This window comes from Carettochelys insculpta, chromosome 5 (assembly GCF_033958435.1).
Source record: "Carettochelys insculpta isolate YL-2023 chromosome 5, ASM3395843v1, whole genome shotgun sequence".
NCBI classification, from domain to species: domain Eukaryota; kingdom Metazoa; phylum Chordata; order Testudines; family Carettochelyidae; genus Carettochelys; species Carettochelys insculpta.
In genome coordinates, this window is record NC_134141.1 from 46,775,265 (window position 1) to 46,790,902 (window position 15,638).

The window sequence follows — 15,638 nt, forward strand, 5'->3', positions numbered from 1 at the left end:
TTAGACACGAGTATATGATACGTCAGTCGGTATGTTTTAAAATATGTTTGAAGTATAATCTATTCTCTTGCTTACCTTACCAATAGGTGGAAAGTAAATCATAAAAATAAAAGTATTTCTCATTTTAATTTTCTTCAAGATTTTCTGTTGTAAAGTATGGAAAAGGTGAAACATTAAATACGGTCTTACTATACTTATCAAATACTGCCCAAAGTTTTATCATGTATGACAATGCAATTTAGAACATCATGGAAAGACCAGAAGCAGTGTAGTATCCTGGATACTGAAAGCAGACCTTTAAATTAAACATATACATGAGATATGATCATCAAAAATATTACTGTAGAGCCAAGTTCTGGTAAGTACTGAACAATCCCATGGAACTGGACTTTGTCATGCAAAGTGAACTAAAGAATGGAACTGCTCAACCCTGAACTAAAGTAGATGTTGTAAAGCAGTGTGGGAGTGGAAGCTGAGACAATCCTACTCTAACCCAACATAAAGGATTAATCATGAAGGGAACAGAAAAATGGAAAAATGAAGGCATCATCTGGGGTGATAGCTTTACCTAAGAAGGGAAGATGCTTCATATAAGACAGCCAGGGAGTGGCTTCCATGATAATCTGATAATTGTAGTCTGTCCAAAAACAAAGAGCAGCAAGACTTCTCTGAGGAATAATCTCCAGCCTAAGCTTCCCTAATGCAAGGGTGAACCATTTGTAGAATGGAAGTGCCAAGAGCCACTGAAGTAAATCATGTGTAGGATGGAAATCACTTCAAGCCAGAGGTATGGTAGGGTTCTAACCTCTGTGGCCTGATGTAAGGGAAACCTTAGAGACCAGCTCTGTGTGAATTTTTTCTTTTGAGTTGATCTCACAAACTCTGAAATTCCAGTAAATTGAAGGGATTCTCGAAGGCTTCCCTGAAGGAAAAAAGTCTCAGAGGTACTAATCAGTTCCAGTTAACTTCAATGGGACATGAAAATGCATAGCATCTTTGAAAACCGAGCCACTTGATCATAATTAGTTTTGGCACGTTAAAATCAGTACAGTATGGGAGAAATGTAAAATCACTGTATTTAGCTACTGTTTGCTCTTCATATATTCTACCAGTACTAAAAGACATTAACCACCTGTTTCACAAGAACAGAAAAAGGCGTTCACCCCTGTTTACTGCAAGGCCACAGTAAGTTACTATTTACCAAATCCTCTATCCTGCCTCAGCTCTCATTAAGTGTGGTGGATATATTTATTCATCCATGGATTAGAGTGATGAATGATTTTGTTACCATTTACCTCTGTAAGGCATGGAATATACACCATACCACACTTGCAAATGAAATAGAGATTTGCATAAACAAAGTTGTGAACATGCGGGTAAAAGCCGCATGCACTGAACTGTGAACTGAACATGCACTGAACTGTGAAGTTAAATTATGGTCATAGGAAAATGTTTTTCAAAATCCAAAATGACTAAGTAACCACAGTACTGATATAATTGCTTTGTCCGGTAATATTCTATACATAAAACCAATATTTAATCAAACCGAAATTCCACTTACAAAAAAAAGTAGGAATCGCTGTTTAAGTCTCATGTAATTTCTTACTGTCTACTCCCATGTAACATGGGGGGTGTGGGCTGGTGCTAATGGTGAAACTGCTGCTTTTGCCTCATATTAATATGGGCACACAACAGCAGCAGTGCTAAATTAACTGCATCTAAAGTGATGTCAAATCCACCATGATTTTGGAAAGAAGTCTGAAGGAAAATCTTGCAAACTCAGAATGCAAAGCTTAATTGTGCATATTTTAATGCCCTAATGTATTAATCCAGGTTGAAAGTAAACTTAAAAGGAGAGTAGGAAATATAGTAAACTCTTTTATATCCAGCAGCCGCCAAGACCAGAAGGTTGCCAGATATTCAAATATTCTGGGTAATAGAGAGGTATACCTAGCAATGCATAACACTGAAGAAAAACAAGATTAGATATTAAGAAAAAAACAAAAACATATGCAGAGTACTTTATTTACCAACACCAGTAGTATTGTACACTATAAACTTATACTGTATTTGCCGTATTTATCTGTATTTACTTTCACGATACTTTATTCATGGAAAATGTAACTAAAATTTACTTAAAGTTAAAATGCCAGTTATTTGAGAGTTCTGGATGATAGAATGCCGGATATGAAAGCATTTACTGTAGTAGGGTCAAGAGGTTTAGAAGCGCTCACTTATTCTCGGTGTTTCCATTTGTGGTTGCTCAGTTTACATTTGGCCTGATTGTCAGCAGTACCGTACACCTGCAGTTTGCCTGGACTTCAGTTGAAATTTGGTGTGCTGAATACCCAGAAAAATCAAACCCAAAGAGTATGGTCTAAACTGCAGCAGGAAGGCATGATTCCCTAAATTCTACTACTATTTTAGCTCACTAGCTTCAACAGAACTAGCACAAATCTGTCGACCCACACTGAGGCTCAGACCACCTATCTGCAGTACAGACATTACCAAAGTGTCTCAAACTAAATACTCAAAAATTGAGGCACAAAATAAAAAAATAAATCAGTAGATATTTTTCAACATTGAACTGTTCTTGTAAGTCACCTCTAAAAATCATGAGTAAAATTCTCAAAGGCACCAAAATGATTTGAGAAGCGGAGTCTTACTGATGTTCACTTTAGTTCAGCGCACAATACAAAAACCATTCACATTTCAAGAATGGGGTCAAGTAGAATACATTTCAGAAGTCATGTAATGCACATCTTTCAATGTACGTCACTATGGGATATATGAATAGGAGTGTGGTACCTCATGCTATGTTTGCACTACCGCGATCTGTCAACATAAGTTAATGTCAGACAGAAGTTTTGTTGGAAGATCTCTTCTACAGAGTGCAACCACACACAGAAGTGGATCGAAAGAGTGAGCCACTCTGTCAAAAAGAGTGGCCAAACTGCTCAGCCCTCTCTCGACAGAGCAGCAGACCAGAAGCACAGCAGACAGGGCTTCCAGGTGACCCAGAAGCCCTGTTTGTTGACAGGGAACCCACTGCCACCCGCCCCCCTGGGAGCAGCCACATGACTTTTGTGTTGACAGATTTTGTCAAGAAAGGCCTTCTGCCTCATACGGGAGAGGCAGAACACTGTCAACAAAAGTGCTGAGTTCTGTCGACAGTATGTCAACAGAATGCCTTCCTAGTGTGGACATTCCACAGGTTTTGTTGTCAAAATGCCTGCTTTGTTGAAAAGGCCCTCTAGTGTAGACATAACCTAAGACACAGGAAGTAATTGTTCTGCTCATAGGAATAAGTATCTGCTCATAGGAATAAGTATCTGCTCATAGGAATAAGGGGACTTCGAAGTAGCCAGGGTCCTTTCGAAAAGGAGCCCCGTCTGGACAAACCACACGGCGGCGAGCCGCATCAATTTCAAAGAGCTGCAGCTGCCCGCATGCTAATGAGGTGCTGAATATGTATTTCAGTGCTTCATTAGTAAACTTTGACATGGCCATTTGCATGGCCATGTCATAGTTTATGGCTAGTGTAGACACAGCCATGCAGATACATATTTTGTATCCACATGGGATTCTGCTGATCTCTTTTCATGTATTACATTCACTAGCTTGTTTTCCTGACCCGTTTAGCTTTTCATCCCTTGAGATGCTTCAGGATTATGAAATTCCTTTAGTTAATTTAACTGTCCGTCTGATCCTGATAAGGGGATTAAGTATATAGTAGATTTTCAATATATCTATCTGAGAAAAGTTAAATTAACATTTCTAAATAACCATTTTTAAAAAACATTACTTGATCAGCAATAACCTAGTTTATTGAAGTTATTCATAGACTAACAAGAGCTATAGAAATTGTAGCAGGAACCATGTTAATAGCCTGTTTTGTGTTTCAGGAGACTCACCATTTCTGTCTTTTTACTTTTCTGACAGCACTGAATTTCAACTTGTCAATGACATTCCTGTCATTTACAGCTGCTAAACACATTTAATGGTTGTGTCTACAATAGGAAGTTTTGTTGACAGAAGGGACAGAGTCCCAACAGTGTTATCCATTGAAAATTTGAGGAATAACACTTCTGTCAACAGAGACAGCTTTCGGTTCACCAGGCAGCCCTGTTGGCAGAACTTTTGATTCTATCGACAGAGGGCAGGGCAGCCTGGCTGCTCTGGTCGACAGAGTGGATTCCTCTGTTGATCTGCTTGGGTGCACCTACACTTGCATTCCTCTTTCTAAAGAGGTATGCAAATGAGGGAAATCAAAAATGCAAATGATGTGTATATTTGCATCTTTAGCACCTCCTTTGCATATTCTTATTTCAAAAGATCTTCTTTCGAAAGAAGAAAACCAGTGTAGATGCTGCTCTTTCGAAAGGAAACCCCATCTTCAAAAGAATCCTTCTTCCCATTAAATAAAGGGAAGAAGGATTCTTTTGAAATGGGGTTTACTTTTGAAAAAGTAGCATCTACACTGGTTTTCTTCTTTCAAAAGAAGCTCTTTCGAAATAAGAATATGCAAATGAGGTGCCAAATACACACCTCATTTGCATACCTCTTTAGAAAGAGGAATGCAAGTGTAGATGCACCCCTTTTGTGTATAGATGCACTCTGTCAACAGAATTTCTGTGGATACAACTCTGTTGGCAGATGTTTCTGTCGACAGATGCGTCTAGTGTAGACCTTGCCAATAAGAATCTAGAGCAAATAACTAAAGACATTTAAAATTCAGGAAAGTTAAGTCAAATAATCTGGCCCTGCACTGACTCCTCTAAATTCCAGGTAAGTCACAAAAAGAGCCAACCTGAGCAAACAGTTCTCTCCAAGGAGCAGAAAGACTAATATATATGGCTGTTTCAGCAGCTTTTCACAAAAGGGCTCCCACCAATCTGCTCCATCTCAAATATCCTTTTATAAAGTCTTACACAAGAGGGGGATCTCCTGTTTACACATGATTCTCCACCTAGAAAACATGTGCTACAAAACACTGTTGCATAAATCCTGAGCACTGCATATATCCAGTCACAGAACTACAAAAGGAGCAAATTATATAGTGTAAAAAATTCTTAAGCTTTCCCAGCAGTATCCGTAGCAGTTACACAGACCTCCCAGCCCAGTCTTGAAGCCTGCCAGCCATTCAAATATTGGAACAGTTGCAAGGAACAAACAGCATAGTTCCCCTTCCTCTGCTAAAAGAAGAAATAGACAGCACTCTCTCTCTCCCCGCCTCACACAAAAACAAAAGGCCTGTATGCAGTTCTCAAGATAACTGCTGACTGGTGGGCAGCGCGGTGCACATGCTGACACTGAGTAGCTGTTCACCCAAGTCTTCCATATGATCCTCTTCTCCCTCTCTGCTCAAACTCTCTCTCACTTTTGGCCACACTTTCATTCTTGGAGCATAATGAGGGCAGTAGATATTAGTCACTAAGAAAATCAGAAGGATGGCGTTACGTTTAAAGCACTGGGCCAGGACTAAAGAAATTGGGGTTTGATTCCATGCTCTCCCACAGACTCCTTGTATGGCCTAGGGCAAATTCCAATCTCTGTGCCTGAATTCCCCATCTGTAAAGTGGAAAATATATCTCCTTAGCCTGTTTAGATAAGCTCTTTGGGGCAGAGACTGGCTCTGACTTTGTGTATGTACAGCACCTAGCCCAACAAGACTCCTATCCCAAGTAAGGTTGGTAAGCGCTACAGTAAAGCACACAATAAAGTGCACCTCACTGTGCCACCTGTGACAAAGAAAATTAGTCTACTGGTAATTATAGCATCTGTTCAGCTAAACAACTTGTTTAGAGTTTCCAATGAATGGTGGAATGCTGCCCTGACCTGATACTGATCTCTAAAGAGGATACAAGTACACGGATACCTGCCATGCAGCTGGCCCTTGAAAACAACCCAAACAGCCAGCACACAGCAGAACTGACCCACATGGACCTTCAAAAAAAGCAGACCAGGCCACTTTCACTACAGACTTCTTTGTCATGGAAATTAGGAGCTCAGTTTAAAAAAAAAAAAAGTCAGAAAAACATCCTCTAAGGACACAGGTCACTGTACATTCCTTGCTTGACCACAGACAGTCAAGAGCCCCTGCACAAATCTGAAGAGTGTTGAGACTCAGAAACTGGACAAGCCCTCCTGGCATCCCACGATGCAGAAATGTGGAAATGGTGACTTGACAGTCTAAATTTCACATGCTCATGCCATGCCACATGCCCACACATGAAAGCTAATGCCATCATTGCGATATGTCTGTGGACATCGAAACAATCAATGCACAACCAGTACCATAGACAAGTCTAGGATCATGTCCAGCATCAACTCCAGGAGGTGCACTCCATCATCCCCCTGGTCTGGACCACGCACAAATGAAGAGATCAATGCAGCAATAAAACTGGGAAAAGCAGTGGGGAAAGACGGCATCTATCTAAAGTTCCTGTACAACCTGCATCCACTGGTATGGCATTGGGTGCAGATTTTCATGAGCATTCTAAAGAGTGGTGAAATCCCTGAGTGGAGAGAGAAACTGCTCTTACTGCACTGTAAGTCTGGAGAACTTGCTGATGATTTTTCCAATTATAGGCAAATCACCCTACTAAATACCACCTGCAAGATGAGGGAGTTTATGATTCTGAACCAAATCAGTCCTGCTGTGGAAGTCAGCCAATCAAGTACTAAGCTGTTTGCTGTGGTCATGTTCTTTCCCTGAAGTAAGCCAGATTCCACTGAAGACTTACGGCTAGCAACACTTTAATCCATCAGTAAGCTACAACCGAGTCTGGAAGTATAACCGCAGACAGGAGCAACTGAACCTGGGACCTCTGGAGCTTAGTGTATGAGCCTCTACAGTTTGAGCTAAAAGCCAGCTGCATCTCAGCTACGGCTGTAGAGGAAACCCATTCTATGTGCTACTACATGGGACAGGGAGCCACACCCAATAGGTATGTGGGTTACAGAAGTACGGACTGTTATAGAAACTGGAAAAAGCAACCCCCTGTATGCAGGTTTTCCCGCTGCTGAATACCATGCTTAGCAGCTGAACAACATACATATACCTCAGATCGCACCAGCAAGCCAGACACTTGGACTAATGGGCTACCACCAAGTTCTGTATTCTCTCCTATGCTTTTCAATATCTGGACAAACAAGACACCTAAAAATAGTGCAAAAGATTGTGTATGCTGATGATCTGGTTTATGAAATTTGAAGTGACCTTTACCTCTGACCTCAAGATCATGGAGGAGTACTTCCAAAAATGAAAGCTGAAAGCAATTTGGTAGTCTTTTGTTTCCACCCTGAAAACAGAATTGCACACACTGTAACTTTCTAGTTCTATAGTGAAACTGTGCAGTATGCCCCAAAGCCAACATGCCCCAAAGCCAATATATCATATCCACAGCATGAGAACTTCAATGCACAAAAGACTACCTGAGCTTTCCATCTGGCACACTTTGGACAACATATACCAACAATTCCGGAAATGCTAAAATCTCTGTGGATCATATGCAACCACTTCATGTCTCTAAATCTAGCCAGGGAATGGCAAAGTGCCTGGATTTCATCCACCATTCCCTATGCACACACTATTACTTACTCAGCCAGCTGCCCTCCTGGTTTCAACTGGCCCTATAGACTCTGAATTGTGCTGAACTGCATCCAAATAAACCATAGAAGATGCAGCTATTTGACACATGGGAAATCAAAGATTCCTCTGTGTGACTGCAGTGAGAACACCCAAACCACTGAACATATCATAATAAAGCGCTGCAAATATGAATTCAAATGTGAAATGTATGGTATCCGCAGCACCACAGAAGAAACCTTTAAATGGCTTATGGACCTACAACTGCACCTACAGAAGCTCTGTGTGTGTGTGTTCGATCAATGGTAGGCAACTGAAATAAAGCAAGTGACTTTATAGAGTACATGTCCTTCTTGAGCTGTAGTGCAGTAACATTTTTGTCTGGCAGATAACAGATGTATGTTGAAAATAACCTTTTGCCATCTGTGTGGCTGCAGGCTTTCTGGAATTCTTGAGCTCTGAGGCACTAAAGTCCAAAATCCAAGACCACCAAATGGTTCCAAAATGGCTTTCAACTACATGCACTGAGGCTGTCGAAATGCTTCGGTTTCTCATACTATTGATACCACCACCAAACATCATGAATACCAGTATGTGGTCTGACCTTCTCTTTGATGTACATTTCATAGAACAAAGAGCAGCTTTCACAGAGGACTTCAATCTGCCCTATCACATAAGACTCAAAGGCATTTACTGCTACCCCATTCCACTGCCTCTACTCCCCAATCCCTTCCACCACCACTACATCCACACACAGTGATCTTTCTTACCAGTAACACAGCTTGAGAATTCTCTTTCTACTCTGCATGATGAGCTGTAGAACCAGAAGCTCTTCTTTCCCTCAGGGTATATCTATACTTACTGGGCATTTGATGTGCTGTGATCTTCCAGAGTTTGATTTTTCTGCCTGTGTGAAGATGCAGCAAAATTGATCTCTCTGGGCTCAGCCATCAACCCTGGTACTCCATGCTATCATGTGGAGTACGGGATGCTGGTGTGAGCCTGAAGAGTCCTGACCTACCAATTGGGCTGAAGGTCGATTCTGATACATCAACTCTAGTTACAGTAAAAGCGTAGCTAAAATTGAGCATCTCCAATCAACTTTGTTCCCTAGTGTAGACCAAGTGTCAGACACCTTATTTCGTTCGTTCACTTTAGGCCTGTACACCTCCCCAGGTAATTTTAAAAGTGCTCTGTGTGCACAAGGGTTGAATCTCTCTGTTCTGACATTGTCTCATCCATAATGCAGCATGATTTTAGTTAGCCAGATGACCACATATCATGGGTATGGCCAAGTTTCCCGTGGTCCCATAAAGACTATTTACAGCCACCAGAGTTCTGTGCTGTTATTTAGCTGTAATTTACTCCTAAATGTCTTCTAAGGGCCCAGTAAGCAGTGTGTTGGTAATGCTGCTTGACAATACTGATCTCTCATGATTTGGCAAATTCTCTTGTTCGACACCCATCAGGTTTCGAAGGTGCCAAACTAGAGAGGTTCAATCTGTGCAAGGATGCAAGTTTCCTTTGAATGAAGCACCTGGCCCTACAAACCTTTACTCATACAAGTAGTTCTTTCTTCAGTGGTTTCAGAAGCAAGTGGGGCTATATCTGTGTACATATAATAAGGACAGCGCCTTGGAATGGTTGCATTATTTCACACAGATGCACGAGAATGGGGGCAGAATATTTCAGTATATAATCTTTTCATAACTCATTCAGTTTTAAGCAACTGACAAAATCAAGTGCCTTAACTTTCCAACAGACCAAACCTACTGTGTCCACAACTAAAGAGGAAGAGTTGACCACAAGAACAGCTTTGGATAGTAAGTACAGAAGGTCATTGTCTATATCACAAAAAAGTAAGGCAGGCACTCCAAAACAGGTTCTGCTCTCTTGTTATCCCAGCAGCTAGTCTCAAGTTAAATAGTGTAATCATGCCAGTCATTAGTTACTGCTCAGCGTCCCGTCTCCAGCCCGGAAATTAGTCTGCTCGGAGCCCAGATAGCTGAACAAGCAGTCATGTTTTATCAAATAGCTCAGTCTGGGAGGCCAATCTGAAGGAAAGCCACATTTGTTATACATTAGAGGGAAAATGCCTAATTTAAAAGGACCTTAATTTACAGAACAATAAAAACTATGCATTTAAAAACACAGTAATGTAAAAAGTAAACAAGATGAAGCCTTAAAATTGTAATGTGATTTACGAGGGTAGTTCATCTAAACTTTTACTACAAAAATTTAGCTTAACAATTAGAACGGTTGCTAAAAAGCTTGTTTCAGAAGAAAACCATAGAATATTGTTTTTTGTTAAAGGCAGACTATTAGTAAGGTGTCTACTACCACAACTGTACATAAGAATAAGGCCCTTTTCATCAAGCTGTAAATCATAATCTTATTTTATTACTGAAGGAAAAAATGTAAATTACCATAGAGCAGAACAGACGTGCATTGTATTTTACAGATTTCTCCATGTTATCTTATATCAACTATATGAAATTAAGGTTTCCCATGATTTTAAAATAACCAAACTGTATCAGGGGGATATGATTTTTAACGAGTAATGCTATCGTTCAAGACTTCATTCTTTTTTATACTAATTTACAGGAATAGATGCATAAATATATTTCATACATGGAAAACTTTCTTGAAAGGCAAAAGTACACTTCCTGTTCACACAGGTTGAAGTACACATTTTCCAGACGGTCCTCAGATACCACTAAAGTTTTTCAATACTCCCTAAGTAATAGTGACTCAGACCAAGGGAGATTTGGATGCTTCTTTCAGCCTACAGAGGTGGGCTCCTTATCAATTCCAGATTTATCTGCCTGAATCTGAGCATGGATGGCAAGCTAAACATGTGTCCATGGAACATGCACCCATGGCACAAAGGGGACACTACGGCAGTGTCTAAATAGCCCTTTAGCACAGCATTGCCACCAGCAGCACTATGCTTATGACAGTGTGACCAATATTCCAACATATGGGATGGGATAGCAGTTCATTGTTGTAGGCCGTGTCTATGCAGCCATTTAGCACAGCGCTGCTGCCATCTGCACTACACTAATGACAGTTTAAGAAATTGCAAATAGAGGACCATTTGCAAACTCGCACACTTCTGCTCTGCAACCTGTCCACTTAATTGGGGGTTAGATTCTATTCACTCCCACTAATGCCTATTGTTCCCAGGCTCTGTGCAGGGATTAATGACTTTCATCAATAATGAAAAGACTTACACATTCTAAATATCTTCCAAGTATTTTTAAAGCTGTGTCTGAAAAACAATTTTTTCTCTCTCTCCCCACCACATATTTCCTCAAGGAGTGTTTCTCACCTACCTTGTTTAATTTTACTAATATAAAGCCTATTAATCCCTGGACATACATTGCTTAAAATAAATCTTGAAAACAGACCCACAATTTTTTTCCCATATTTATTTCAGAAACTGCTAGCAGGATTGCTTTAAACCACATATAAAAAATGTGCTACTATACCTATATCATATATTGCCTGTTTGTGTACTGATATTGTATTACTAAGTAAGCATGGATTTAGACTGAGCAATTAATGTCACATGAAAATCAGAGTCAGACCTTTGCAGATATGAATATAAAAAGTGTGTAATAATATGATACTAGCTCTGTTTTCAGCTTCAGGCTACAAGTCTGCAAGACATCCTGAATGTAACACTACTGCAAAATTCTGCTCACAGACCTTTGGATATATCTATAGAGAGTTTTGTTGACAAAACCTGTGGAGCATCCACATTCCCAAGGCTTTCTGTCAACAGGATTCTGCCACTCCCCACGAGGCAGATCACCTTTCTCAACAGATCTTTGTCAACAGAAAGCCAGTCTGTACTTTCCAGGGGACCTTCTGTCGACAGACAGGGCTTCCAGGACACCGGGCCACCCTGTCTGCTCTACTTCATGTTGGCTGTTTTGTCAAGAGAGTGGCCGGATGTTCCAATTGTTCTCTGTTGACAGAATGGACTTTTTCAGCCCACTTGGTAATTTGGCTGAGATCTGTCAACAGAAGATATCTTCCAACAAAAACTTCTGTTGACAGATCACTCTAGTGTAGACACAGCCTTTCATTGAATTAAATGGAGTTGCTTTGTACTTTCATCAATGTAACAGAAAGCAGAATCTGGAAAGAATTATTATGGTTGACATTTTTAACAAAGCTAATTCTTTCTGGTCAGTTATTATATTCTGCAAGCTACACCTCAGGTGACAATATCATCCCTATCTGGCAAACCAAACTCTGTTCCAACACAATGAGGTTCAGGTTTTAAAAGCAATCTAGAAGTTTTGACTGCCCAAATTTGTCCATTCAAATCCTTCGAGTGGATCTGAAAATCTCAATTTGAAATTCCTATATGTATTGTTTTGGGAGTAAGGGAGCTCCGAAGCAGCATGGGTACTTGGAAATGCCCACGGCTAGACTGCTTGTTGCCGCTTTGAAGTTAGCAACTTCAAAGTTCGCGCAGCAAGAATTATACTAACGCGGTGCTGCACATGCAGCGCAGCACCTCATTGCTATTCACCAAGCGGGATCATTCACATGCCCTTTTCAAAGAAGAGGGCTCGTGTAGATGAGCCCCAGGAGATACAACTCTTAAATGTAGTTGTTTGAAACAATACAGGATAACCCCAGATTGTTGAGGTGCAAATGCCACTTTTTTATAAATGAGAATTCTACTGAGTATTTTCATGAGAAGGTGCAATAATAATACATTTGCTGTTCATTAGCTTTCCACCTCTCTCTTGCTCTCCATCATGCTTGTTGATTAGTGAACTTATCTGCACACACACTGAAAATAACTAGGTCAGACAAAGACAAAATATTAATTTTTACCAGGTGAACCAGCATCAACTTTAATTAATGCCGACAGGTTAAAGGATAAATAATTCTAGTGATTGTTTTGAAAAGAAGTCTTCAAGAACATTTTAAAATAGAAGGTATGTTGAGGGAATCTTTCACCATTAGCTCAATTTAATATTAATATTCATTTTGTTTGCCTGATGGACAGATGCCTTTAGCAGTGATCAGATAATCATTTGAAGGCCTTGTTGTTTAAAAATGAACAAAATATTCCTAGCTGTTATCTGCAACAAAAACTCAGTTATAACACATTTTGAAGGGAAAGTATATTGTAAAATCTGTTTATTGATTGACCAACCCCAATTATTCCAAATTTTTCTACATGGTACTATTGTCTTTCACGATTAACATGAAGAGTATAGTTCAGATACCATTAAACCATTTTGCTTCCGTTTAGCATGAAATATTTTAAGCATTGTCGTTGGTGACATAGCTAGGACTGACATTTCTATCCTTGTAATAAATAAGATGATAGCTTCTTCAGTAATACTAGTAAAACTGATACAATTATAATTTAGGTCCCATTTCAGGAAAGCAGTCAAAGATGTGCTTTCCAGGATAGATATGCTTTCTAGAATTGGGGTCTTAAATAGGAATAAGGATAAATGAAAACTTTTTAAAATAGTTTCTTAAAGACAATTTCACATCAGCATAGTCTTATACCAGTCTCGTAAAAAATTATTACATAGAAAACTGGGCCAAATTCTACTCAGTTACAATTATATAGTTCCAGTGCAATCAACATATCTGCCCTAATGCACTCAGCATGACAGTAGGATTTAGCCCACTGTCTGTTGAATTGACGAAGAACGTGAAATCTATCTATAAGTACTCAGCTTTTACTCCATCACAACAAAAGCAAGTGGAAAAATTACAATCAGAAATGCTACAGGCAAAGGAAAGAAAAATATTTATCTACAAAGTGCATATTAGAAACTTACTTGCATATTTATTTTTCTTACCTCTTTCGCACTGAGGACCAGTAAATCCATATACGCACGCACAGCGGTTGGGTCCAATACAACGTCCTCCATTCTGGCAACCATTTTCACAGACAGCTGTGTTTGAAGAAAGTTGAAATGCTGATGTAATACTCATAGTATATCTTTGTAATCTGTTAAAAATTGGTTAATAAATATATCTCAAGGGCATTATGACAGAGTAGCAGACAATCAAAGCTAAAGGGTAGATTTCAGTCAAATCTGCTCAAAAGCTTGTCATTCAGAAACTTTTCATACTTAATCAAACTAAGGGACATATTTTGTTCATTGACAATTCCAAAATTGTTGGCTGTTGAAAGACCAAATTGGTTTTAACCCATTAATCTCAAATAAGATGTTATGCTTAAGATTAGTTTCCCAAATTCTTTAAAAAAGTAAAAATTCCTCAAAATATTAATCAAAGCTGAAAAGTGCCACTGTAAAAAATGGAATCATGAGGACTATGCTTATTAGAGCTTGTTGGAAATCTTAGATAAAATCAAACTTTAGTGAAAACGAGAAAAAGATCCAAAAGAATTTACTATTTTCTGATGAGCTCTATTGTTAGTGTTTTTCCAAAGATTTCCTTATCCACAGTCCTCAATTTGCAAGTAAAAATGTTTTTTTAACTGCCCTATAGGATCACCCTACACCAGAAAACCAAGCTGGGTTATTTTGCTTCTTAAAGATCAGCACTCCTTGTTGAACCTCTCTCATCTGGCACCCCAGAGACCTGACCAGTAGCGGATGAGAGAATTTGCCAGCTCACAGGAGGTCAATATTGCTTTGTAATATTAATCTCATATTACATTAAGAACACTTCCACTGCTTACTGGGCTCTTAGAAGACATTTAGGGGTAAGTCACAGCTAAGTATCAGCACAGAACACTGAGAGCCAGGACTGGTAGCTGCAAACAAAATTTATGGCTATGTCTACACTAGCCCAAAACTTCGAAATGGCCATGCAAACGGCCATTTCAAAGTTTACTAATGAAGTGCTGAAATACATATTCAGCGCCTCATTAGAATGCAGGCAGCTGCGGCACTTCAAAATTGACGCGGCTCGCCACCGCGCAGCTTGTCCAGATGGGGCTCCTTTTCGAAAGGACCCCAGCTACTTCAAAATCCCCTTATTCCTATCTGCTGTTAGAAATAAGGGGATTTCGAAGTTGTCGGGGTCCTTTCGAAAAGGAGCCCCGTCTGGACGAGCCGTGTCAATTTCGAAGTGCCACAGCTGCCTGCATTCCAATGAGGCGCTGAATATGTATTTCAGCACTTCATTAGTAAACTTTGAAATGGCCGTTTGCATGGCCATTTCGAAGTTTTGGGGTAGTGTAGACATAGCCACATCCAGCTAACTAAAATCATGTCAGATTATGGATGCAGCCAGATGAGAGAGTTCCAGATTAGAGACGTTCAACCTGCAGTAATAAAGATTTTGCAGCCCAAATTCCCCCCACATTTGCACTAGTTTCAATATACTTAATTTTTAGCACATGCTAAAAAGCTCTGCTAAGGAAGGTGAAATTAAATAGCTGCTTAAAATTAGGCATGACTTACATGCTTTGCTGGAATCATGGTCCTGGTTTTGCAACACTAACAGGCACAAATAGTGGCCAGAACTTATTTCTGCCATAAAGTTAGCAGACACAGCTTGAATACATAAAAAAAATCACAGTTCAATGAAAATATGCTAGTTTACATATTCCGGTTTCAGCGCAGAACCACATTTTAATAACTGTCTGTAGCTCAACCTCCAGGCTGCATGAGAAGAGTGAAGGAGGCATCTGGGAGAAGATGGCTTAAAGTGGACTTTGGGTTTCCCTGCTTCTGAGGCTGATAAATATTATGTTTTATGCTCATACAAGACTTAAAACAGCCCAAGGCTATTGTAACATCCACTGGTTGCTAGTGGTTCTCAGGAGCCCTTCTGGCAGTCAGGGATTCCTGGAGCCCAAGTGTCTTGCTGACCCATCCCTATTTCCACAGCCACAATTCAGTATGGGTAAGTGAGGAGAAGCACAAAGAGCTAGAACGCAAGCTGCAACTGCAGTTCCACAGCATTACAGGATCCCTTCACACAAGCAGAGTCCTCAAGTGGCTGGATCAAGTAGAGAAGTTTTACTAAAGCATGGAATCATGGTGTTTCATTTCTTAGACACCAACATAACGTTAGAAAGGGA

General features: G+C 39.9%; 1 protein-coding gene across 1 annotated transcript in view; it reads right to left on the reverse strand.

Annotated features, from left to right (window-relative positions):
• FBN2 (fibrillin 2) overlaps positions 1-15,638 on the reverse strand; it is a 314,667-nt gene that overhangs the window by 275,996 nt on the left and 23,033 nt on the right. Inside the window, exon 5 of the mRNA XM_074995040.1 lies at positions 13,438-13,533. Coding sequence (XP_074851141.1) covers positions 13,438-13,533 — 96 coding nt within the window. The remainder of the gene's footprint in view (positions 1-13,437; positions 13,534-15,638) is intronic.